Below are 25246 nucleotides of genomic sequence, written 5' to 3' on the forward strand. Positions count from 1 at the left end.
CGAGTCCTGGGTCTTCCCCGGGGTCTCCTCCCGGGAGGACATGCCCGGAACACCTCCCCAGGGAGGCGTCCAGGGGGCATCCGGATCAGATGCCCGAGCCACCTCAGCTGGTTCCTCTGGATGTGGAGGAGCAGCGGCTCCACCCCGAGCTCCTCCCAGATGACCGAACTCCTCACCCTATCTCTAAGGGTGCGCCCAGCCACCCTGCGGAGGAAACTCATCTCAGACGCTTGTATCCGCGATCTCATCCTTTTGGTCATGACCCAAAGCTCGTGACCATAGGTGAGGGTGGGAACGTAGATCGATCGGTAAATCCAGAGCTTCGTCTTGTGACTCAGCTCCCTCTTCACCACGACGGTCCAATACAGCGACCGCATCACTGCTGCCGCTGCACCAACCCGTCTATCAATCTCACGCTCCCTTTTTCCCTCACTCGAGAACAAGACCCCGAGATACTTAAACTCCGCCACTTGAGGCAAGAACTCTCCACCGACCTGGAGAGAGCAAACCACCGTGTTCCGGTCGAGAACCATGGCCTCAGACTTGGAGGTGCTGATCCTCATCCCGGCCGCTTCACACTCGTCTGCAAACCGACCCAGTGCATGCTGAAGGAAGGAAGAGGAACAGTGTGGTTTTAAAATAAAAAATAGATTTTATTTAAACTCCAAGGAAAATACAAGTAAAGTGTAAATGAAGGTATCATAAAATGTTCTAATTAATTTTCAAAAGTGCTTCAACAGGTGTTTTCATGAACAGTTTTACTGTTCGTCATTTTTTCTTTTCAAGAACTTGGTAACTCTCACAGATTTGCAGCTGTCAAGTCAGTGACTCACTACTGCCACCATACGTGGCTCATGTATTAAAACTGAGCGCCTCACGGCCCAGAGGTGTAAAACCAAAAACTCTTTTAGCGGCCCTCAAGGAGGCACTCGCGGCCCAACCATGGGCTTAAGAACCACTGTTCTAGTCCCCCTGGCTGATCCGGATGATGTGTCTCCAGCATGGACCTCTCCTTAAGTGGTTGTCCTGCCATTGGCGCCCTCCATACCCTGCCTGGCCTGGCTGCTCCAGTGCTTCCCATGTGGGAAGCTCATGTGGCGGGGAGCTGCCATGCAGGGCCTGCGTTGTCGACTATGATGGAGGTGGTGTTTGGCTCCTTGGTGTGAGGGACACTACTCTGACCATTTGGAGTCTCTCACGAAGTAGTGCTCACACACACTAAGAGGTCACAAGCAGTCAACTAGACCTAAAACTAGGCAAAAGTAAGGCCCATCACCTTGTAAATAATCCTGTTTCAGACTTTGACTGAGCCCATGTTGCAATGAAAATTCCCAGGGGCAAGTACGTCATATTGTTTGACAACTGGCAAATTGGATTTCAAACCACAAGTGGAATCACAAACCCCCCTCTATGAGTCACTCCAGCCGTTTGATACAAGAAGCGATTTTCATTCATGAACAGCACCAAACAGTCAACATGATTATCTAGGCTTTACATGCCACTATAACCCGAGGCCTTAGAAACACACACGGCCCTCGCACTGTGGTTAAATGACTTTAAATAAAGACAATATTATTTTGTACTGCCAGGAAACAACCTGTCATCATGGAGATGGGGACAAAAAAAAAAAAAGAATTATTGAGATTTATTTGGTGGAATTAATCAGGATGGTGACTGCAATTGACAATTTTTTAGTTTAATTCAAGTTTAATTCAAAATAAGATTCTATAAAACAATAGAATGTCTTTCATTATTTTATATCTATTAATTTTGTGCATTCATCAAAGAAATGATCAAAAGGCACAGCATTGCACGTTACATGGCGGCAAAATAGTGTATAAAATGTAAAATGAGATGCATTCTGTACATCACGAGAATAAGAACCTCTTTTCTAGAAACAAAAAAATCTGGATGTGGGGGGAAGAGAGAGAGAGAGAGAGAGACAGAGAGAGAGAGACAGAGAGAGAGAGACAGAGAGACACAGAGAGAGAGAGAGACAGAGAGAGAGAGACACAGAGAGAGAGACAGAGACAGACAGAGACAGACAGAGAGAGACAGAGAAGGAGAGAGAGACAGAGAGAGAGAGACAGAGAGAGAGAGACAGAGAGACACAGAGAGAGAGAGAGAGAGAGACACAGAGAGAGAGACAGAGACAGACAGAGAGAGCGAGACAGACAGAGAAGGGGAGAGAGAGAGAGAGAGAGAGAGACAGAGAGAGAGACAGAGAGAGAGAGAGAGACACAGAGAGAGAGAGAGACACAGAGAGAGAGAGAGAGAGACAGACAGAGAGAGAGAAAGACAGAGAGACAGACAGAGAGAGAGAGACAGACAGAGACAGAGAGCGAGAGAGAGACAGACAGAGAGAGAGAAAGACAGAGAGCGAGAGAGAGACAGACAGAGAGAGAGAAAGACAGAGAGAGAGAGCGAGACAGACAGAGAAGGAGAGAGAGAGAGAGAGAGAGAGAAACAACCTTATCACATATATTATACCCATATCGTGATATTTTCAACGGCTTTGTATATTAATAAAGAGTTAATAATACCGTTTCTAAACACCCAAATACAATCACGGTCACCACTTTGACCAAATATCTGTCGGAAACCATGAAGTGCATTTTTATGTTGAAGCAGAAAAAAAAAATCGTAATATTAACCAGAATCGCAATATGAATTGTATCGGGAAAATATCGAATGAGGCCAAATGTTGGTATTTAACAAAGTTAGAAAGCGTTCAATATTTAGTGGAGAAATTTTAATAACATAAAAAGAAATCACAGGGAGTCAAAGCCATATTCCCGCCCCCCCAGCACCACAACCAAACCATCACCATGTCGACTCACCAATTCATATAGAAATGGCACAGAGAGACACTTTTGTATCAGTCTTTAATAGCAAAAATACAATAGCCAGGTATTAAAATAGCCCAAACATGTTCTGCATACACTTAAGCATCACACCGAGACAATTCCTCCTTCTCATTTACAAAATTAAAAATCAGCAAGCCAAAATATACAGACTTTGTTTCCCTTGAATTTGGTTTTCTGCTCTACAACAACCGACTACAAAAATGCATCTAAAACACAATCGTATTAGTTTGTGTATTGAAAAATAAACTATATAAATAAAAAAAAGTCAGTTTTAAGAGTCTATTTTTCACATTATGCACATGTTAAAATACAGTACCAAGACTTTCTTAGTTAAGAAAATGTCAGTTCTTGCTCCTATGAAGGAAAACGTTTGCAAATCTAGTGTGTCACAAAAGATACCTTGGCTAAAAAGGCACATGGACAATCGCTCCACTCAGTTATAAAATATAGTTCAATAGTTCTAATTGTGTAAAAATAAAAAAAATAAATACATGGCACCGACTCAGATCTGGAAGCTTTTAAAGGGTGACGTAACAACCTCAATAAGCGCTGAAACCGAAAGCGAAACCTGTCTCTACATTCACTACTGGAGCCATCTTGAGAGTGTTTAAAGCCGCCTGGATGCAAAGCTGCTTGACTGAGGAGTCTAGAAGGAAAGACAAGGAAGCAGAGGTTTCCTTGACCAGGGTCAGGGGTCACCAACCTTTTAGCAAGCGGAAGCTAAGGGCTACCATCGGCTCAGTACACACTTCTGAAATCAAATGATATTCCACTCAAATACTTGTCTCTTTGCTGAGTTTTCACAATAAAAACCAATGGTGTAACAAAAAAAAAAAAAAAAAAAGAATCACCCGCCGGCGACCTGTCGGTGACCTCTGCTCTAAGGTCATCTTCTCCACAAATATCTCTACACAGGGAGCGTCGTCCCAACATTGTTTTTTCATTGCTATGCCTTCAGTGGCTGGTGCTCTCTGTTTAAAAATGATGTGAGACTCCACTGAAACAGTTGTTTACTGCTAAAGATTACACAGCAGACAGCGCCGTCTAGAGGACCCTGAAAACAAGGACACTGCCTCATGAAACCTCCTCCGCCCCATCACTACTTTCAAAAGACAGTAAACCGACGACAGTGATCCATAAAGGTATTCTGAAAGTTTGATACGAGGAACTCGAAAGCAGCTCTTGCAACTTTGTAACCCTGTCAGTGAGCAACAAAAGCAGAGACGCCTGGCAGCTTTTGTGGGTGGGTGAGAGGAAACTTTAAGAAACAAAACAACGTGAGCTGAGGTCATGCTTCAAAGGATGAGGAATTCGACAAGGAAGAGAGGGGTTCAGCAGCTGGCTTAAGACAACAGGCCGTTCTCACACAGACATGGACAACATTTAGAGTATTACCAGGGTCCAAGTGAGCTCATTGGTCACAGGTCTCGAATGGCAGGAAAGAAGGGGTGAAATGAGGAAAAGATGGAAATACTGAACAGTTGCACTATTAAGCCAAGAAGCAGGAGAACCATTATGACCGGGAGGCCTGATTGTGAGAGAGTGCTTCACCGTAATGAGCCACGCTAAATCTGCATGGAAAAAAAACAAAACGCAATATTGGAAGTGGTTCACTGAAGATGTATGAATGTATATTGTGATCACAGTGGAAACAAATAAACGGATAACATGCAGCGCATCATGGAGGTGGAGAGGAATATGTCGGTTTTCTGTGTGTTTTTCACCAAAAAATGCCCAAGAAAACGTCATCATAACTGAAGTCTGTTGCTCGCAGAACTGAAGTCGCACATTCCGGCCGGACATATGAAGAGATGGACCACGTGAGGACAGCTTGGATTGGAGGCAGATTGACTTCACATGAATAAAAACTTGTGTTTTTACTGTCACCACCTCAGTAAACATCTTAAAAAAATCTGAGGGCTTCAGTGTTTCTCTATCGCTTGGCTGTTCTGGGGGGGTCAGTTTGCGAATCTCCTGCAACTCATTCACTCTTGTTCCCGAAGACTTCCTTCATGCCACTGTGTCCCAGTAAATCACACGGCAGCTAAGACTTGTCTGCGTCACGAATGAAAACACGGGGCTCAGCTAACCAGGCTTCCAGATAGAGATTTAATCCAGTTGCACCCATTACACCACACACACATACAATTTGTAGTGTGCGCTGGACGACGTGAATTATGGATACTGCGTCGTATCTCGACGTCCTCAGTGTGTGTGTGTGTGTGTGTGTAGGACAGAGGAGAGGCAACGCTGATGAACAAGTGTAACGCTGTGATGTTGAGAGCATGACAGAGAGCTCATTCTTATCTTCAGCCTATTTAATTGTCTGTGAAATTAAATTTTTGACATTTTTATGGCCGACCCCAGCAGAAACGGGGATGCCATCCAGCGCTTCTCCTCAAAAAAAACGCAAATATGAAATGGATTATGTTCAACAAGCAGGACTGCTTTTTATCCTCCCGTTTTCAATAACTGAACCTGGAAGGAAGACAAAAACTACAGCGTCTAGTTTTGTCAACATGGGCCTGGAAACACCCCCACGCCCCGAAACAAAAACCCGACGGCACCCAGTCGACAGCCAAGTCGCTCTGTTCTTTGTATTACAATCCCAAGACACTGTGGGATAATCCGGAAAAGTCATCCTACTGTCGACAGATATCTACCTCACTTGCACAAACTCAATAGAACGGCATTAACAGGGGTCAAATGGAAGAAGATGAATCAGAGAAGGGCCTGTTTCATGCATCTCAAAATCTCACAGAATAACTTCTCCAGATCTAGGACTGGTATCTTTAAGTCGGGGTGGCATGGGCAAAAGAATTAATACAACACGTTTGGCCATCCTCGCGATTGGACTCGCTTCATTTCGTCTTGAAAACCCAACTTACCAGTTACTAACTGGCCAGTTGTGTTCTCTGCATTTCTGGAGTTTCGCATGATCTGAGCCATAAAACCTATTTGGAGCGCTTGATCTAGCAAAACCAACACCGATTCAGAGACTCAGATTCAGAGAGTCTACAAATGGAATTATTAAGATTTGAAATTATGCTCCGATCGATTGGTCACCGATCGTGATCGGCTGATTTCAGCGTGATCGTGAACGTCGATCACTACCTGCCACTGCCGATCATGTGTGACAGCCGGCGCTCAGGTGAAGCCCCGCTGGTTGTGACGCGTCCGCTCCTCCCTACTCAGTCAACATACAGTCTGCCGCGAAGATTCTTTCAATCTGTCATTTAAAGTTGGCATACTGCAGCACGTGCACGGGAAAATGTTGTGCAGGGAAGCGTGTTTATAGCTCCAGCACTTGATGGAGCACGGAGAGTTTTCTAGGCTCATGAAAGTGAGAGCACTGGTTCCTCAGCAGCAGGCTGTTAGCGCAGCAGGCTGTTAGCGCAGCAGGCGTTTTTCAGCGGTAAATCCTGTCCGATAAGTTATGGCCCATCCCAATCTTTAAGTCCCCAAAATGTGAGGTTCCAATTACGTGCGTTGACACTATTTTGGCTGACTCTGTACATGGCATGTTCAGTGAACACAGGAAACACGAAGGCAGATCCACACGTTCATGCCGAATGGCAGTACTTTCTTGAAGGTTCTTCACTTAATGCCAACAAGCTCTGGACACCCACACCACTAGTTTATTATGGAGGAAATGAAGTTTGGGCTAATAATATTGGCAAAACAGCTCATTTGAGTAACACCACCAGTGGCGTTTGGTTGAAATTCTAAGGGCATCCTGTATAAAGACCAATTTCATACCAATATTAAATGAAGAATTGCTAAAAAATTGTGAGAAGAATTTAACGTGTGGAAATGTAGGCCCCCTGGAAGCAGGACTGATCAAGAGGATTTTTCCTCTCATATTTACGAAATGGTGAAATTGTACCTGAGAAGAGAATTTTTTTAAATCTTATTTATGCCTTTGTTTTTGTTCTTTTTTCAAGAATACCAACAGCTCAAGATACCAGGTGAGAAGAGACTAGGGCTGACTGAAATCGTGATCCAAAACACTCGTGGCACCGCATCAATCTTGTGCACAATGCAAACAAGTCTCACCGCTGATCAAAACTGCGACAGCGCAACCACAATGCAATCGTGCTTCGCTCACAGTTGAAGTTGTTCCGTCAGTTTCAACAGGACCTCAATTCACTGCGGTCCTGTTAGGAAGATTAGAGAAGCAGGCCCTGTATACAACCTGTGGCGCTTAAGTTGCTATGTCCGGAGGCAATACCACAAATTTCTACTACACACACACACAAAAATGCAATGATTCTGGATCTGAAGTGAATCGAATCGAAATATCGTCCAGAAAAATCCTGGTCAGATTTTTTCCTGAAATTGTGCTGGAAGGGACAATGATGCACTAAGAATGTCACGCATGCAGATTTAAGAAGAGAATAACCAATGAGGTTCGTGGGTGGATAAAGGCGGTCAGGATCAGTGTGAGTAGGAAAGATGGGTAAGATTAGTGGAAGAGGCTGAGTTGCTGCGGAAACCTCAGAAACAAAGACAAAAAGTTGGAGGGAACTTGTGCATGTGAGAAGAACAGTGTGGAAGTCCAGTTGGTCTTCTGCGAAGAAGACTCGTCTAGTCTGCAAAGAAAAAGTCTTTTTCACGTAAGATGAGTAGTTTGCCTCGCAATACTGTAATAACAATTCGGATGAGTGCGTTCTAAGACTATGTTCTTCAAATGCAACGTCAGTCTGATGGTCTCGATTCGCGTTCCCACCTCAAGGTCAGACACAACTCAAATGGACTCTAAACACCTCGATTTTATTGTCATTAAGCTACGGTGCTGGTTCTGAGGGAAAAAAAAGCAAACTAAATGTTAGCTTTTTTTCATCTTTTTGGCTCAACCTGACACAGGATATGCAAACCAGAGAACTTAGACATTTTACATCTTATGCTAGAGCTCAGATAAATAAGAAATTCATTGTTTTGTCTTGCTTTTTAGAAAAGCATTGGTTTACGTTGCTGTGTGAACAATGTTGATGAGCAACTTTATTTCCGCACTATGGCGTTTAAGGATTGCGGCCGCATGAAACAAACGCTGTGCACGTTTGCGTTAATATGGACCAGAACTAAGTGAACCATTAGGCACCTGAAACGGCTGCGTTCCCTTTTGAAATTATTCCCGATCGACAAGTGACGGAGACCCACGTGAGCTGCGGAGGAGTCAGCCTTAATTTGGTCTGTGAAAACTGTGTTTTCGCCACACAAACTAGCTGCTTATCAACAAGTCAGTCACGTACAGAAACTACATGTATATATAAATTAGAATAATCAGAAGAATAAACTGGCTTACTGAGAAAAAAAATGCATGCAATTAAAAGGTTTAAAACTAAATTACAGGCAACAAAACTAGCGGCCTTGAACATGTGCTTGTGTCACACAGTGGCATAAATACATTAAATTAAATAGAAGCAAAAACAGCTGCCTTTCTGTGAACTTTTCTCAAAACGGTGAGGAGTGAGTGACTTTGTGAGGTACAACTTGTATTCTGCAGTATACGAACTTGGGTTAAAGCTCCAACGGATCCCTTGAAATGAAATATTCCCAACAGACATTGTCATTTGGGCGTCTGCGAAATCCAAAAACATTCGTCAAAGTGTGTGTTTGTGAGTGCGCCTCACCCAAAGTTGTGAAGATGCCCTTGAGGTGCCAGTACTTAAAGGGGGAGTCAGTGTCTGAAAATGATTTTGGCTCACTCGGCTGCCGGAACGTCTGCTTGTTGAGCTGTCTGCAGCTGGTCCTTGTTGAGAATGATGCTGATGATGTCGCCCTCGTGCTCCTTCATGTGCTCCATCAGCCGCTCCTTACTGGTGGACTCGAAGCCGCAGATACAGCAGCAGAAAAGCAGAACACAATACTCCATGTTGGACCCCAGGTGGGCGGCAGACACGGACTGTGACGGTTCGGTTTTAACTTGAGCATCTGCGCCGAGTCTGGCCACTACTGGTGCCGATTCATGAGTCTTCTGTTGGCCCGCAGAGGCAGGGGCTACGGCAGGGCGCTCTGTGAGTGACTCCTGAACCTCGGACAACTTTTGAGGAGCTCTAGGAAAGAAACATGAACGGAAAGACAGGGAGCAAATCAACATTTAAGACATGTACTGCCAAATGACATAACAGGCTGGATCAACAAATCCATGACCTACTTAGACATCTTTTTGTGTGTGTGTGTGTAAGTTCTAACATGCACTATAATTTCCAGACTATAGTTTGCATGGAAACATTAGGGCCAGATATTAAATTTAAGAAGGAAAACAGACCTTGTTCCTGCATAAGCCGCAGCAGTCTATAAGCTGCGGGTGCAGTGGTGCTGTCTGCCCCGTAGAAAGGCTTAAAAATGCATGAGGATCACTTCTAAACTAGTTTGGAAAACGGGCTCCAGCATGGAGACTGACTGATGACACAAACTGGACAATGTTCTGAAGTGGAATTATCAACTCCTCACATCTTTTACTGACATTGAAGCGTTCAAAATGTGCTGTTTGCACGTGTCCCAAGTTCCGACACCACAGCTGGACATTGATATATATTGTATTGTGGACACGTAACTCAGACCACATCACCCAGGTCCTGTTTGATCCATTGGAAATTCCTCTTTAAAAAAATTCAACGCATCAGTACGTGTCTGTTTACACAACACATTTAAACATTTACATCCGAAAATATGCATCAGCTCTGCTCATTGAAAACACATACATGAACAAAGAATTTTACATTTCGAGAGCTCATGATCAGGACCAGACTCGAACAGCAGCAGTTTAGTGGAACGAACCAAAAGGGTAAATAACCCCGCTGCACTGCCAAGACCTTTCAACCAGTCACCTCTCTTAGTTCAGCACAGCACTGCGATAACACGTGACGAAAACACATCCTGACGCGTGGTGCGGCCGAAGGTCTTACAGCAGCAGCGGAGAACAGTGGAACCGGGCTGAAGGAAATTGGGGAGAGTGATTCAGAGGGTTTACCGGCTGCTCTGCGAGATGGCCTCGTTGATGGCTTTGTTGACCTGCTCGTAGTTGTAGTTCTGGTCTCCTGCGTGCTTCCACATGTGGGACTTGAGAGACGGCGGATGGCTGCACACATAGCCACAGAGGGAGCACCTGGAGACGAGGAAAAGGCTTTGTGTCTTTGAACTAATCACACACGGCGAGGTTAACTGACCCGTCTCCCATCAAGACATGACTCAACTTAAGACTCGGCCAGAAACCACGGCCTTCAGACCCCAGGGGGCGACAACTAATCATTTCTTGATCCACGGTGATGCCGCTCAAATCGGGGCGTGAGGATTGACTCCAGATTTTGTCCCTCAAGGGCTCATACTTGAGTGAGCTTTGTCAGCTACTACATGCATGATTATGCGGTCCATACGCGTAATTATTGGGGTCACCTGAGGTGAGCGGGCTCCTCTCCTCCACAAGCCTGGAGCCTAATTTGTTCCCTCTCTTCACTCGGCAACAAATAGCGGCGCAATCAGGAGCGTGTTTAGAGGGAGCTTAAAGGCAGATGGACTCGGAAGAGGTCTCATCATCCCTCCGTGCAGTCTGGATGTGTCTTAACAATAAAAAGTGCCCCATCAGGCAGGAACTATTGCAGAGGAGGTAAAAGAAAGAAATCAGCTTCACTTCAGGGCTGGAAATGGAAGCAGTTAGCAGGCGCCTCATCTGGGCTGAAATGTGCTCTAGTGGAAGAGCGAGTGAGCCGAGGGACGCTGGCTGCGTGCCGAGCCACAGACTGGGAGCAGGGCGAGACATGCGAATATTCACCGCGGAGAAACAAGCGTTTAGCTCAGTGATAAAGAGAACTCTCTGGATGGGACGTTCTCGGGAAATCTCCTGCAGAAGCGGCGTATTCATGTCTCCAGTGACGTCATTCAAATTAGGTTACATTATCGTCATTATACTTGACACAAGGAAACCACGTGTGCCACGCCAACAAGAAAAAGAGTGGTGATAAAAATGATGGAAAAAAGTAAAGGGGAAGAACATCAATTTAAAGGCTGAACTTTAGATGTTGCCCACAACAAGCTCAAAGTGAACAAACGTTGACTTTCATCCAGGACTCAATGCAAAAAAAAAATATATATATATATATATATATATATATATGAAAGTGTATGACAAAGTCAAGTGAATCTAAACACATAAGGTTAAACTAAAATAAAAGAATGGAAGCGTTTTTTTACACTTCAATTTTCAGTCCTCAAGTGCAAAAGTATTTTTTTTTCTGTCATCTATTGACATATGCACATCTTAAAGTCCTGCTCCTATACACTGTGACAAGTTTTAGGTTGTAAACAGTCAGGAGAGGAGTCAACACACTTCTCAGCACCTAATCCATCACTGTCATGTAGCTACTGAGATTGTTGCAGTGCAGCACCAACTGTCTTCATTAAAAACATGGTCCACACTGCTGCTCAACAAAGGTTCTTGCAATCTTTGATCGGTAAAACAAAAGTCAGTTATAATTCGTGATTTTATTTTATTTTATTTCCAGTGAGGCTGTGGTTAGCTTAATAAAATGATCACCCGTCACAGACTTGCACAACACAGGAGACAGTCTGCTTTACTTCTGGAAGCAAACGCATCAATCCTTTTTAATCGTCATCAGTTTTCTTCTAAATTCATTCTTGAGATTTATAATCTCCACTTGCTGGCCTGGTGACGGGCAGAGCTCGAACACTATTCCTCGTAGGTCATGATCCCGACATGTTTTGCACGGGATCCAGGTTAAGGGGCGCTATATTCATTTGGAATTCCCAGTTCTTGTGAGCTGCACAAAGTGACTTGCACTTTCGGATGTAAGTTTTGCATTATTTGAAACAACTCTGTCAAATAAACAAATAAAGAAAGAAAGAAACGCAAACTCATGTACATCAAGACCATCTATGACAAGGCAGTTTTTCGCCATTAAACATTAAAAAATGAGAATGCAATACTACTATGACTACAACTACTAAAAATATGTTTCTTTTTATTTGGGCATCTTTACCTGCTATTACACTTTTTGTTCTAAGAAAATGGCAACACCGTATTTTTGGTTAATGGTTAAGTAATTTACTACATGAATAAGCCGTTAAAAGTTAAGAGGGTGTCTCAGCAACGATATGCCGTCACTTGCTATTGAACTGCAGCCTATGTGAATGTGCTGGGATCTTCCTGACCTGTATTGCTCCAGCAGCTGTACAGCCTGGTGCTCCTGAGGATGTCTCCTCATGTGGCTCTTCAAACTGTTCATGTTTGTGGTGGCAAAGTCGCAGCTGCAGCATCTAGTCAGAGGAGAAGAATGGATTAGAATCCAATATGTCGGGGGCAACAGTTTTTCACTTCGAGCCGAAAGACTGATTCCTACCATGCTGCACACCAACGTGCAAACAGTCCTTCACTTACTTGGCTCATTCAAGTGACACCACTTCAACAAGAAAACGTCAACAGCAAATACAAAAATGTATGTTTGAAAAGTTCAGTTCACGACTTCTGCGCGGCACTGTGAAATGCAAGGGCTGCGAACGACAGCCTTGTTTCTTTCCCTCGCTCAAGTCAACAATAAAAAGTCGTGTGTTGCCGTCCTGTTAGTTAAGTTCTGCATTTAGCACGCAGTATGAGTGATGGCAGATGGGACAGAAGGTGGCAGTAGTGTACCAGAACTCGCTTGCACAGCACACACACAGCAGGCAAGCCTGCATGCCACAGCTCCTTCTGCACCACAGAGTGGCCATTCTTTAAACCAGTGATTCATGGTTGGGCCTTGAGCGCCCCCTAGAGGACCGATAGCAGTATTTTGTCTCAGTTTTAATGTACTTTCCACATACGGTGGCAGTATTGTGTCTGTGGATTGAATTGACAACTGCAAATTTGTGATGGTTTCCAACTTTGAATAAATTCTTGGAAAAACACTAAAGAAAGTGAAGTAAAAACTTCACCAGTTGGAGCAGTTTTTAAAATGAATTAGATAGATACACTTTAGATGTTGACTTACATTTATTTTATACAGACTTTTATTCATGACGTACAGTTTTGTTTGCATCAAGGGTATTTTTTTCTTCTTTTTTTCTTTAGTAAATGTGATGAACATGACTTGCACCTGCTTCTGCTCCTGGTTGGACTTATCCATGACAAATATCTTGGCACTGATCACATGGTTTCATGTAGTTTCACAAGGTTTTGGTTTGTTTACATCTATGGTTATTGAACACAAATGAAATCAGTAATTCTGAAATCGGAAATGACAGTAATGACTCATGTCCTGGAACAGGTGAGAGATCAAAAGGTTAAGACGCCCTGCTTTAAATGATTCGTGGAACCAGACTGTGTAATATAGTTAAGGTACGATGATGTACAGACAGACACATGGATGCATAAGCTCCACGGTGGAGCGAAAGAGAAAATGTATTTCCAAACAAGTAGCAAGGAAAAGCCCTAACATGAAAGGTTTTCATTTCCTGAGGAAACACGCCTTTTCACATGTCTTAAAGGGAGCATTTTTCAGCAGATTTGAGAGCATGAGCAAGGTACTGACATGATCATACACAGTGCAAAACGGTTTCAAAAGTCAGTAAATCTGCCTTCGGTCCAACATTGTCTGCACATCTGCCATCACATTGTCCATTCCACAATTAAAGACATTTGTGTTCCATTATTACAGCAGGGCCAGTTTCATGGTTGAGCTGCCTGCTGACCTTTAGCTGAGCTCAGAGATATGTGAATCTCCGCTCCTGTGTTTGACCTTAGAGGCTCGGCGACAGTTGAGCGAGCTAATGCAGACACCTGAAGGTGTTCACATCTCTCCGCAGATCTGTGTTAACACAAAGGGCAGAGCTGCCACTGCTGCTCTCTGTAGAGGACAGTAAAGCTGCTGGGAACTCGGACAGCATGGGCTTGTACTGCCATCTAGTGGACTCTTCCGTGTAAAGTCTGGTATCAAGAAAAGAAAAGGATGAATCCATGAGTGTGGTATTGGTGTGATCGCACGAAAAAGACAAGAAATCATTCATTATTTATTTAGAGAATGCTATGTTTAAGTCTACATTATCATTTTCATTCATTTGTTTCAGTGTGCAAGGAAACAGGTTTGTCCAGAAGTATGCGCAATAGTGTAACGGAGGAGTAGATCAAACATTTTGACAGCCTCAATAGTTTTGATTCTTATAAGTACTCATCACATAATAAGATGTTCTCAATATGGAGGTCAGACGTTGGCCTGTAAGAGCAAGTGAGACAAGACGACGGGCCACAAAACACTTGACCTCTCGATGAAATACATGTGACCAGAGTCCAAGTCAAGCGCCGACAAAACTATTTCTCACCGTTAGGTGCTTCAGATGACTCAAACAAGAATGTGGATGTTATCGCTCAAAGCATGAGACACTTACAATAGGTGTGTCTCCAACATTTGAACCTGCTTGAATTTGCATGTGCAATCTTAGTTTAAGGTGGGGTAAGTGAGCTGTGCATGATTCTCATGGCTTTTCACGAGAAAGAAAATATCCGACATGATCATGAGCTGTAACCAAACAAAATTGCTGTTCCATGTTATATTTATCAGTATATATAGCTTAACGTTTCACTTGTTACTTTGGTGCGTAAGAAGGCAGGGGGCAGAACAAACAGAGGTCGAGTTTGACAGACATATCACCAATCGATCATTCAGATGGCTCAGTGAGGGCGACTTCCAATTCCTCCCTTAATCCTCAATCTTAAACCTCAAAACCAAGTGTTTAGGCTACATGCTGGTGTAGGTCAATTATTTTCTCTGCAACTGAAATTTTGCTTTTCCGGTGACAACAAGATGTGTGTTAAACACAAAAACAAATAGCAAAGTATATTCACATTTAAGTGCGAGCAAATACATTAGGTACGTTCTTAGATGCGGCATGTGAGGTGTTTTGAAAGAGTTTGATAAATGTAAATAACGCATTCACCTGCACTTTACTGTGAATTATTTTGCTGTTTTTTGCATTCAATTTAAAGCTTTCCATTAATAGTTTTGCAAAATGTCATCCTCGCTGAATGGTGACGATGGACAAGCTTCCGAATGTTTTATTGTCATGGTTATGTTTGTATTTTATCCCAGACATGAACAGCGAGCTGCAACAAATAGACGTCAGACTTCATCAGTCACCAGCGGAAATGGTGGGTGGCTCCGCCTCCAGAAAATTTCAGTAGTAATTCACCTACAATGGCGAATCTGAAAACTGAGATAGATACTTTCCTCTCAGCCTGCACGATTTTGGGGGGAAAATATGAATCACGACAACCATGGCAAAACCTAGTTGCAGCACCAGACATATGACTTAAGAGGTTCTGAGAAAGATTTGGTGTGTTACCTTGCGGTGCTGCGACAAGTGGAAAAACACATCTTGCAAATCACTTGAGACTGACGCATGTCATCCAGTTTCAATCCAAAATACAGCCACACAACTGAATACGAGCTTTTTTTTTTTAAACAAGTTGGTTTTGAGAGTGATTGGTGGGCGTCGTAACTAGTTCCCGGTTTGTCTTCCATATTCCTTCAGTTTCTATCCTGACGCTGAGCTCTCCAATCACTGCCATGTTCACATTATTGGCTGAAGGTGAAGCCATGAGCATCGTGGGATCTCGCATTGGAGCGTAAAACTCACAGTATTTGTGATGCAAATCCAGTCGGTTTGAAAATTAAATGAGACACAAAGGTGAATTATCATTATTTATCATGCAGGCCTACTTCTGTCCATCTTTGGAGGAAAGGAGGAATTGGAATTCACCCTAAAAAGTACAGTCTTTGATGGGGTTTCTTCAGTCCAGTCTGATCCGCGATTGACTAAAACTTTTGTGCAGAAGCATTTCGTTAATTGGTTGTAAAAAAGAGAATTTTAAGCACTAAAATATCTCAAACTTTACAATCTTTAACTCAAAGACAACTTGTGGTTCCACCCCGTGCATATTAGGGCGAAACTGGGACCTTAGTAAAGCTGTCCCTATTCTTAGATTTGAGGAAGTTATCTCAGGCTGTCGACACAAAGATTGACTAGAAAATGGTTACATTTGTTTAATAAACAAACAGAGTTAGAAAAGTTGCAGCAACAACTCACCGGTATGGTTTGTCAGAGTTATGAAACCTCCTGTGGTTCCTCACCCCGACATATGTGGAGCTGGTGTAGTCGCACACGTCACACTTGAACATCTTCTGCAAACCTCCGTCTGCAGAGAACAGGCCATTAAAAAAGAGTTTCAATTCCTTAAATTCAGACAACAGATTTACAGTCAATGGTCAGGGGCGGATCATTTCTTCAACACTCTGAGAAAACAAGGTTCTCACCTTCATCATTTGCACGCTCCAGTTCCTCCCCGGGGGTCGCACTTTCGGCAAGGGGTGTCAGTGCGCTTGTGTCTGTGCTGTCATGATGTTCCCGTTCATGAGCTCTCAACTGACTCTAACAGAGGGAGAGTCAAAATAAACATGCTCAGAGTCTTTTATATCAAAAAGCCAAAACATGGTGATGAAACAGAGAAGAGGGAGACATAAATTGGACTTTTCTGGCAACCGCTGCTCAGAAATCTTTTACCTTGTTCATGAAATTGGTTCGATGAGATGAAGGTTATAATCACATCTGCACATCAGACTGTGCTCTTCTGATAAAAGCTGAATCAATAAGTTTCTCCTCCACTTTCATCTGCAGGCCAACCAAAAATGCCTGTTGCTCTGCATCACTTAGAAGGCTGTTCAATTTTGGTTCTTTTTCATGTTGTGCAATGACAATCAGCCACAGAATAAGGAACAGAGATATATAAAAACAGACAACATGAGACTCAAAATAAATAAATATAGCCATCCTCAAACGTTTTGACAGGTCTGTCAGCAAACACTAACACAGAAACTACATCTCCGTGTGTTTAAATCAAATAAAAGCAAACCCATTGTCTTAACACAATTCTAAATATTGAGCTATGGTATTATTATTACTGACTGCTGACATATTCAACCTCATGGAGTAGCAGCCTGTGTCAACTTCAAATGAAATCATGTATGTGTCTTCATATCACTGAAAAGCTTTTGTTTGCTGAGAAAAGCAAGAGTCAGAATAAACAGATTTACTTTCAGGCTACGGCACCAAGGCTTACTACAGTCCATGACACAAAAATGTGACCCGACCTGACACTGTGCTACATTTTTTCCTCATTTCTTCCCCTTTCTAATGTGTCGCCGACATCACAATCATCGGTCCATCCTGTTCGTACGCAATAGTCAGCACACATATTGACCGATCATGAGAGACCCAATGGATGAGGCTAGTCCGATCGGTTCGGGGCAACCATGGATGGCGATGGATGATATGATCGGTTTTACCTCTGTAGCGTGACCACTAACCAGCAGAGGAACAGAATTGACAGCAAAGATGTGAAAACAATGATAGTTTTATTTGGAACCTGTTTCATTTTATGCTCAATCATGTGCCTATATACTGCGTGACACAATATTTACAGCCTTTTATGGGGTAATTCACTTAGACTCAGTATGAATTTCCCTACGTCTTAAATTGGTTATAGCAGCTATCACTGGTTTCAGGGACACATTTCACTCCATTCGTATTGAAATGGAATGTCAATAAATCAGTCTTGAATCTGGAAGTTGTTTCTTTTGCTGAATGACAATCTCCTCTCCGTCCACTGCGACACTGACGTCACCGGACACCCAACTCGCTGAGCTGAACTTCTCAAGGTTTGGTCTGTTTCTTCTTGTTCGAGTGTGTGCTCTCAGCGCGTTGCCAACCTTTCTTTGAACAAGGTGTACATAAAGACCTGTTTTCAGTTACTTGCCTAGAAGTCACCGCAAATATAGAGAAACCTAAAATAAGTTCCAGACCACTGACATAAGAATTTGCCTTCATGATTGTTGCTGTTCTGCAGCCCGGTACGATCACATCTCAGAAGCATTTTGGCAAAACCTAGGCTTATTGTAAAAATTTAAACCTTTTTAAATACAAGTTTGACAATATGTAAAGGCGCAAATAAAAGTCTTTCAATATTTTTGTCCTTTATAGCTTTGCAAATTACATATCAAAAGGAAGGTAAATTCATATTGAGTGTCACGAAAATGAATGAATACGTTGAATCTTCAAGTATACGAAGTAAACAAACAATACTGGATAGTCAAATAAGTGAAAGTGAAACACATTTGAAGGAACTGGAGATTTACTTGTGTAAATATTCATCATTTCTGAAACAGGTGGAGATAGGTCATGCAACATAGTTTTGAACAATAATGCGACCGTGACCCTACCTTGTAGTGGAAGGCATCCTGACACTGCTTACACTGGTACATCCTGGTCTTGCAATGGTGGATCATGTGATTTTCCAGGTCTTTACTGTCCGCCGCGATGTGCTCGCAGATGGGACACTGGTACGGCAGCCTCTGCCTGTGGACTCGCAAATGCTGCTTGATGTAGCCTTTGTTGCCGCTACTGTAGCGGCAGAGGCGGCACCGGTACGGCCTGTCGCTGCCAGGGATGTACTCCACCAAACTGCCATCCGGGGAGCCGTCTACTCCGGCACCAGCACTTGCTCCGTGGTGGAACTGCGCATTGTCCTGGAGCTCTTTCAAAATGTCCTCGTCTGATGTGTTCTGGTCAGAGCGTTCTCTTAGTCTTTCAATGACAGTGAGCAAGGACAAGCTAATACCCGCTTTGGCAGCAGGACCCTCATCCTCAACATTCCCGAAACCAAGGGATCCCAACTCCCCATGTTTCTCCTCTAAATCCAACATGGCAGCTGATGCCGTGAAGTCCTTTTGCCCTGCGACATCAGCAGGTCTGAGCTCTGGGTTTGAACTCGGCGTGCTTGTTTTTTGGATCGTCCTACTGCAGGAGAGTTCTGCCGTCCTCATCGGCATCGCAACCAGCGCCTCGGCAGCCAGTGAGTGAAGACGCAGCGACTCAGAGTGCGTCCTCTTACGACCAGCAGGAGGAATATTTTCATCACGCTGGGACTCGCCTACGGCATCTTCGTCGATGTTGTCAAAGACCACCTCCTGCTTGAGGTGGTGGACTTCTCCGGCAGCCTCTTCTTCCTCAGTTCTGTTTAAGCTCTGGCCTTCGACCACATTCGGGCTGAGAAGAAGCGGATTTGTTACCATGACCGAGTCCTCAGCAGTGGGCAGGCGCTCGACAATCACATTGATGTGGCCAGCGCTATTGGGACTGCTGTTGATAATCTTCTGAGCCGAGGACAGCAGGCTGTCTGAGATCTCGGCATTATCCTGGTGAATATCGAGCTCGACTTGGGTCTCTGCCTCTGTCGTGACCTGCACTTCCACCACTGGCTCGTCTTTGATCGGCCCTTCCTCTTCCTCCCTTACTTTCAGGCTGTCAGTCGATGCCGGCTGGTTTAAAGGGTCTTTCATGAGCTGGGAAGGTAAGGACACACAAGGCTGAAGTTTGAAGGCAGCAGGCAAGCTTTGAAGGCTTTTTTCTTGAGGAAGGGATGAGAACACAACAAGCTCCTCTTTGATTGTGCCACCAACAGCAGTCGCGGTGTCTTTCCTTGAGGAGCTTCCTACTTCGTCCTCGAATATCGGGTAGGAACAGTCAACAAGTCCGGCATGTTTCCAGGCGTGTGTCTTGAGATTACGCTGCTGGCTGCACACGTAGCTGCAGATAAGGCAGCGGTACAACCCGTACTCTTCGTAGCTGTACCACTTCTTCCTCTGCGGCGAGTTTGTGCAACTACTCATATCCTCTTTTCCAACAAACGCAGAGCTCTCCGTCTTCTCAGCTCCTGCCTCCACACTTTTCCCTTCTCCATTGTGTACTGGACCTGAAGGGGGAGAGTCCTTCCTTTGCACCGCCCCACTGTCCATGTGCGTCTTGACGTGCTCCTCCAGCTGCTGCTGGTCTCTGGAGCTAAAGCGACACTCGGAGCACATGAGGATGAGGTCATTATAGAGCTCGTTGTGTTGCTTCAGGTGCTCTCTGAGCAGGGGCAGGGTGGGGGAGAGATACGTGCACAGGCTGCACTGATAGCATGTCACCGTTCGTTTGTGGTCGCTGGAACTGCCATTGTTTGTTATTTCAGTCGCTGTGGGGGTTAGGTTGTTATTTCTGTCACCAAAAGCTGGTGGGAAAACAGCTTTGTCAGACACCTCTCCTTCAGCTCTCGCCTCTTCTTTGCTGGTCCGCCTCATCTTCTTCGCCACAACGTCCCCTTTGCTTCCTCGCTGGCGCTCTTCAAATCCGCCTCTTTTCTGTCCCATCATGGTGCAGCGCCGCTGCGGCCTCTTCTCAACAATCTTGCTCAGCTTTTCAATGACCTGTATCAGAGAATCGGCTGCTTGTTTCTGCTGCAATCGCTGAGAGGTATCCAGATCCACAGCTTTCTTGATCCGCGATTGGGAGCCCAGGGGTAACGTGGGCGAGGAGGAGGCTGAGCTGGAGCGAGTGATGAGCACAGCAACATTGCTGTTCTCCTCCATGACCTGGGAAACAAGAAAAAGGACGTTGTAAATGTGAATGTTTTGCGTGCCTTTGTTAGCGGTTTGTGCATTGTTTGTTGTATTTTATTTTGAAAGTCTTTACAGGAAACTATGTTATGTTTTGATGCTGTTTTGACAAAGACGAAAGAAAGTTTGTTTCCAGTCATCCATTTTTTTCTGTTGAGACATTTTTTACTCCGCAAAGAACAACTGCTGTTCATGATCCAAGTCTGCCGTTGACGTGAAGGAGACCAAAGTGGTTCGTTTGTCTATATTTTGCGTTATATTTCTGTGACAATTGAAGTTATTCTTTGACTGAGCTAATGCTAATGACTGTGTCTGTCCAGTTCTATGGTGGCAATAAACACCAGTGAAGACGCTGAGGACTCTATTCATTCCATCGACGGCATAGACGTTATCTGGTTTCAAAGAAAGAATACAACATGACATGATTAAACAAAAATGCAAGTGTCATTAAATGTGAACAGGTAAACGCAGGGCTGGGTAAATTCAGGGTGTGTGCAGTCTTTGACTTAGACAGTGTTGCTACTAGATCATTTCAAAACATCCACAGTCACTATTTGGGTGCGACGATGCCGTTTCATGATGTGAAAAAAAAACCATACAAGCAAAGACAATAATTAACGATAAGTAACAATTGTTTGACAGGTCATAAAGCATGACTGAAGTGCTGAGATGATACAATAATACAGCCTCAAACTGTCTTTGAGTTTCTTGCTAGTAACATTGGCCAGGAAAACTAAAGGACCCATGAAAAGGATAGAATAGACTGCCTTGATGAAATATGTCTTAAAAATAGGGGGAAAAATAGAAATAAATAAGAGTGTAACTTGCGCGTCTTAACTATGCAATTTCAGCATGAGCACAGAAAGCCACGCACTGAAATAGAACTTCTGCTGGAATTTTGGATGCAAGATCATGTGCGCCGACAAACATCATAAAAATGCACCAACAAATCAAGAGTGGTTCTCTACTCTTGATCAGTAAACCAGACTCTCTTCCTTGCTAGTTTGCACCATGTAAAGACGTATGTCCACTTGGGAATCTAGCTAATACAGAGCTTTACTCAAACATGTTTTTTTCAAGGTGTGTCAGTAAGTTGCCCTGTGAACAAGCGCTGTACCCTGCTGATGACAGTCCAAATACTTTTAGCCAACTTATGGAAAATATGTACAAAGAAAATGCGACTTCTTGGGAAGAGAGAAGCCCATTAGAAGATGTCATCAGAGAGCATCTCAGGATGAGAGTCAACTGATAAACTGTCGCGTTTCTTTGCCGTTTTCTATCAAGGATGTTGTTGATGTTCGCTTCTTTGATCAACGGCAGAAACATTTCCGTTTCTTAGTCCCCCAAACACATCTAAAGTAACTCTCGCTGTCTTTTTTTGGACCACAACGTACATCTGCTCCCGACGTGGTATCTGGTGGAGTCAGCGCTTCCATTTTCAATTAAATCGATAGGAAGACAAATCCACCTCCTCCAAGTGTAAAACTTTTATCTTTTATACAATTTTGGTTTCTTTTTCCTTTACAAAATTTTGAGCATTTTCATTGTTTACGCTCCGTATTTTTCCCAAAGAATAGGTGGATGGAATTCCATTACAGTTTCAGCAAATAAGGATCAAGGACATATTTTAAAATTAGAATCTTTGCAAAGTCAATAAAAAATTAGGGAACATGTGGGGTGTCTGATGTTCCAAACAGCATTAGAGAACGATTCTCTTCAGGATTTTCGTTTGCTGCGGTCTGCGTTTAAACAAAAGGAAAGAGGGAAATGAGCTCCAAATGAGCCCAGTTATGAAGTGGATACGGTACCTAGCTGATTATAAGAGACTCTAGCTTTGCCTGCTCACATTGCAGCTGGTTAATATCTGCAATTCAAGTAAGAGAGACAATGATTGCGGTTGTATTCCTTTCATCTTTAAAACACCCAACACTTCCTCCTTCCTAACCACAAGATTGCTCTCCTCCCTGCTACTTCTGCTTCGCGGTGGACTTTAGCCAAAAACAACAGGATGTTTAAACAAGAGGGTGACTACATTCGGGCAAATAAAGCCCAGCATCATGTGGCGTCAGTTAAAGCAAGTATTCAAGAAACTCAGGCGGATATACGCACATTTTTGGGGGATTTATTTGGATGAGTCATATCAAAGCCATCAAGTGAGTCTGACTTCAACAACCTCATGCGGTTTATCTACACACCATTTCCGTTGTATTACAGCGCCAATAATAAGTTGACTTTGTGTCGAAATTTTTAATAATCCTAACTCCTGAAAAAAAAAAAACAATCTGACCAACAGGCTGCAGAAAAGAATTTTAGGCCATTGGACGTTGTGACGACACAATTGAACTGATTTAGTATTTGCTTTACTATATTACGAAGGAGAAATGGCAGTGACTGAACTCCTCACAAACCTCACTCTCACACTGCTTCTCTCTGGTTGTACACAAAGTATGTTGGCTTGATCACCTTATTTAAAGTTAAGATGAGCACCTTCCTGCTTGCTTCAGGCAAGAACTAGTTGGGCTCTTCTTGATAAGAGACGCCATGGCAACATTTGCTCAAAGGCAAAATAACTTTGGAGCTGATATAGGGCCAGTTTAGCTTGTCAGTCTTGAAGTACGAAGTAGAAGCTGAAGAATGAAGTTTTGTCGCTGACTTAAATATTGCATGAAACTAACCATGAAACCAAGTGGTTTAGCATCGTGTCAAGCAAAGCATCAGTGGTGACGGTCACATGTCTGACCAGGCTGGGAATGGGCAGGGGGTCACAAACCACCACCTGTTATGTCAGGACCTAAAAATATTCCCCCACTTTTCCCTGTGTTGAATGAAGTAGTGAGACAGAGTGCAGACCAGTCCCTGCAGTCTGTCCGGCAATCGTGAGAGAGCGGCACTGTTAATAAATGTCTCAAAACTTTGACATAGCAATAGCTGATGACTTTTTATGAATCCACACTACAGTTGATAATAGGCCCACATTCTAACATGATATCGGCACCGATGTCTCAGAGGTAAAGCTCAGAATACTTTTACATTTGGCCTCTTTTCTTATTGTTGACCAGATGATAGTAATATTTGAGTTATTGTTGCACTACATTTTTAGAGAGCAATAATAAAATGCACTACAAACAAAGTGCCTCAAGAGCCATTAGTATTGTGGTTGTAGTCTTATCTATTGAAAAGTATTACTGATAATACTATAAACACTGCCATTAAATGATTCAGTATATTTTCAGACCGTTGACGTAAGTCTAAAAAGGTCCAGATAAAATGTTTGGTCGACGTGTGTAACGTAAAATAACTTTGAAAACAAATGAATAAATATGAAAATAAAAAAAGTAAGTTCATTCTTCATATTTGACTCAACAGTTATTTATTTATTTAAAAACATCAGAACATTATGTTTATTTTATTGGCTTTTTTGGGTCTTTTTCCACAGATCTAGCGACCCGCTGATATGCTGGCAGCCTTATCTTGTAGTACAACACACACACACAGATAACCAGCTTACTCTTACAAAGCCATGGTCAATTCCACTTTGTGAAAGTAGAATATTGTCATATGGTGATGATCTGATTCTTCACTCACGGGAGCACGAGGTGAACACGCAGAGGGTGGGGTGATCCACGTATGGCACATTAGGCTATAAATACTTTCACTGAGCAACAAACGTTAACGCAGTACTTCACCCAGAACACGAGCACGCGTGTTCGAACGTCTTGACTTCAGCCTTATTTGCCTTTACACGTACAAGAGCTCCAGGTCGACGCTGCAATCCGTGACAGCTTCCCAGTATTGACCTAGTGTTTGTGGCACACAGCGTGTAGCAGCCAGTTCAGATGATGGGCGGAAAGTCAAGTCAGCGTCGCAGCAGGCTGTTGTTACAAACAGACACATGAGTCTCGCACTCGTGGAGGACGTTTCCGAGCCAAGCGAGCGGTTCATACGTGACAGCGAAGAGTGGGAGCCTGTTGTAAAGTGCAAATAAAAACGACTCACCGAGTCTCACGCAGTAAAATCCGCGCTCTTCGTCTCGCTCACTTTGAATTCGCTGGCCATAAAAGTGGCCTCTCTGTCTCCCACATTGCAAAATGGCGAGGATGGAATATCGGTCACGTGACCGGGCGCTTGTGTCAGGTGACCGGCGCAGGTCGCCTGGTGAGAGTCCACGCTAAATTCAACAGTGCACTTCAGGAAATATTTCGACAATTTTATTGGATACTAGCCGCTGTTCGTCAATTAAAAAAAAAAATCAACGAAGAAAACAGTATTTTGAAGCACGTGTGGGATGTGGCTTGTGAAGTAATTCCACATTCGAACCGGCAGAGGTCGCAAGAGCAGTGAAAGTTGTGGGGAAAGTGACGTTGCATCTCAATGTGCAATAATAAAACATGTTGCATGTTTGGTCCTTCACGGCCAGTTACATTTTGTATGCGTTTACTGAAATGTATTGAAAATTAAAACATACAAAGGTGGAAAAAAGTAATTTTATACAGTGCAACGCCTCAAATAGGTCAGAAAAGGTCAGTGACAGGCGTGCGTTTGTACGGGGTCACAAGCCTTGATCTAGGCTGCCCATTGGTGGATCTGAAGTGAAGTGCATGGACTACATTACGCCTTAGTAGTAGAAGAATTTAAGCAACAGTAGAAATTTAACCAATATAAATGTCATGTCCACGAACTTGGAAACACAGAATTTCATCTCTGCTATTTGCGGACAATGTTGTTCTGCTGGTCTCATCGGACCGGGACCTTCAGCATGCACCGGGGCGGTTTGTGAAGCGGCCGGGATAAGGATCAGCACATCCATGTCTGAGGCCATGGTTCTCAACCAGAATAAGGTGGTTTGCTCTCTCGGGGCCGGTGGAGAGTTCTTGCCCCAAGTGGTAGAGTTTAAGTATC

At 43.6% G+C, this 25246-nt stretch overlaps 1 protein-coding gene across 1 annotated transcript; it reads right to left on the minus strand.

Moving 5' to 3' along the window:
• Nucleotides 1-674: 674 nt before the first annotated feature.
• Nucleotides 675-24454, minus strand: znf507 (zinc finger protein 507). The gene is made up of 7 exons (XM_053877647.1): nucleotides 24344-24454; nucleotides 18134-20323; nucleotides 16172-16286; nucleotides 15945-16053; nucleotides 12039-12143; nucleotides 9844-9978; nucleotides 675-8923 (listed from the first exon to the last, which is right to left on the minus strand). Exons 2-7 carry the CDS (start codon nucleotides 20318-20320, stop codon nucleotides 8572-8574), a joined length of 3003 nt encoding a protein of 1000 aa, XP_053733622.1. The 5' UTR covers nucleotides 20321-20323; nucleotides 24344-24454; the 3' UTR covers nucleotides 675-8571.
• Between the last annotated feature and the right edge of the window lie 792 nt (nucleotides 24455-25246).

This window comes from Synchiropus splendidus, chromosome 1, assembly GCF_027744825.2.
Source record: "Synchiropus splendidus isolate RoL2022-P1 chromosome 1, RoL_Sspl_1.0, whole genome shotgun sequence".
In the NCBI taxonomy this organism is placed as follows: domain Eukaryota; kingdom Metazoa; phylum Chordata; class Actinopteri; order Syngnathiformes; family Callionymidae; genus Synchiropus; species Synchiropus splendidus.

Coding starts and splice junctions, on each gene's coding strand:
- znf507 (XM_053877647.1), bottom strand. CDS start 20,320: ATGGAGGAGAACAGCAATGTTGCTGTGCTCATCACTCGCTCCAGCTCA. Junction 16,287..18,133: donor AGGATGCCTTCCACTACAAG/GTAGGGTCACGG, acceptor TCCCTCTGTTAG/AGTCAGTTGAGAGCTCATGA. Junction 8,924..9,843: donor GCCATCTCGCAGAGCAGCCG/GTAAACCCTCTG, acceptor TTTCTTTCCTAG/AGCTCCTCAAAAGTTGTCCG.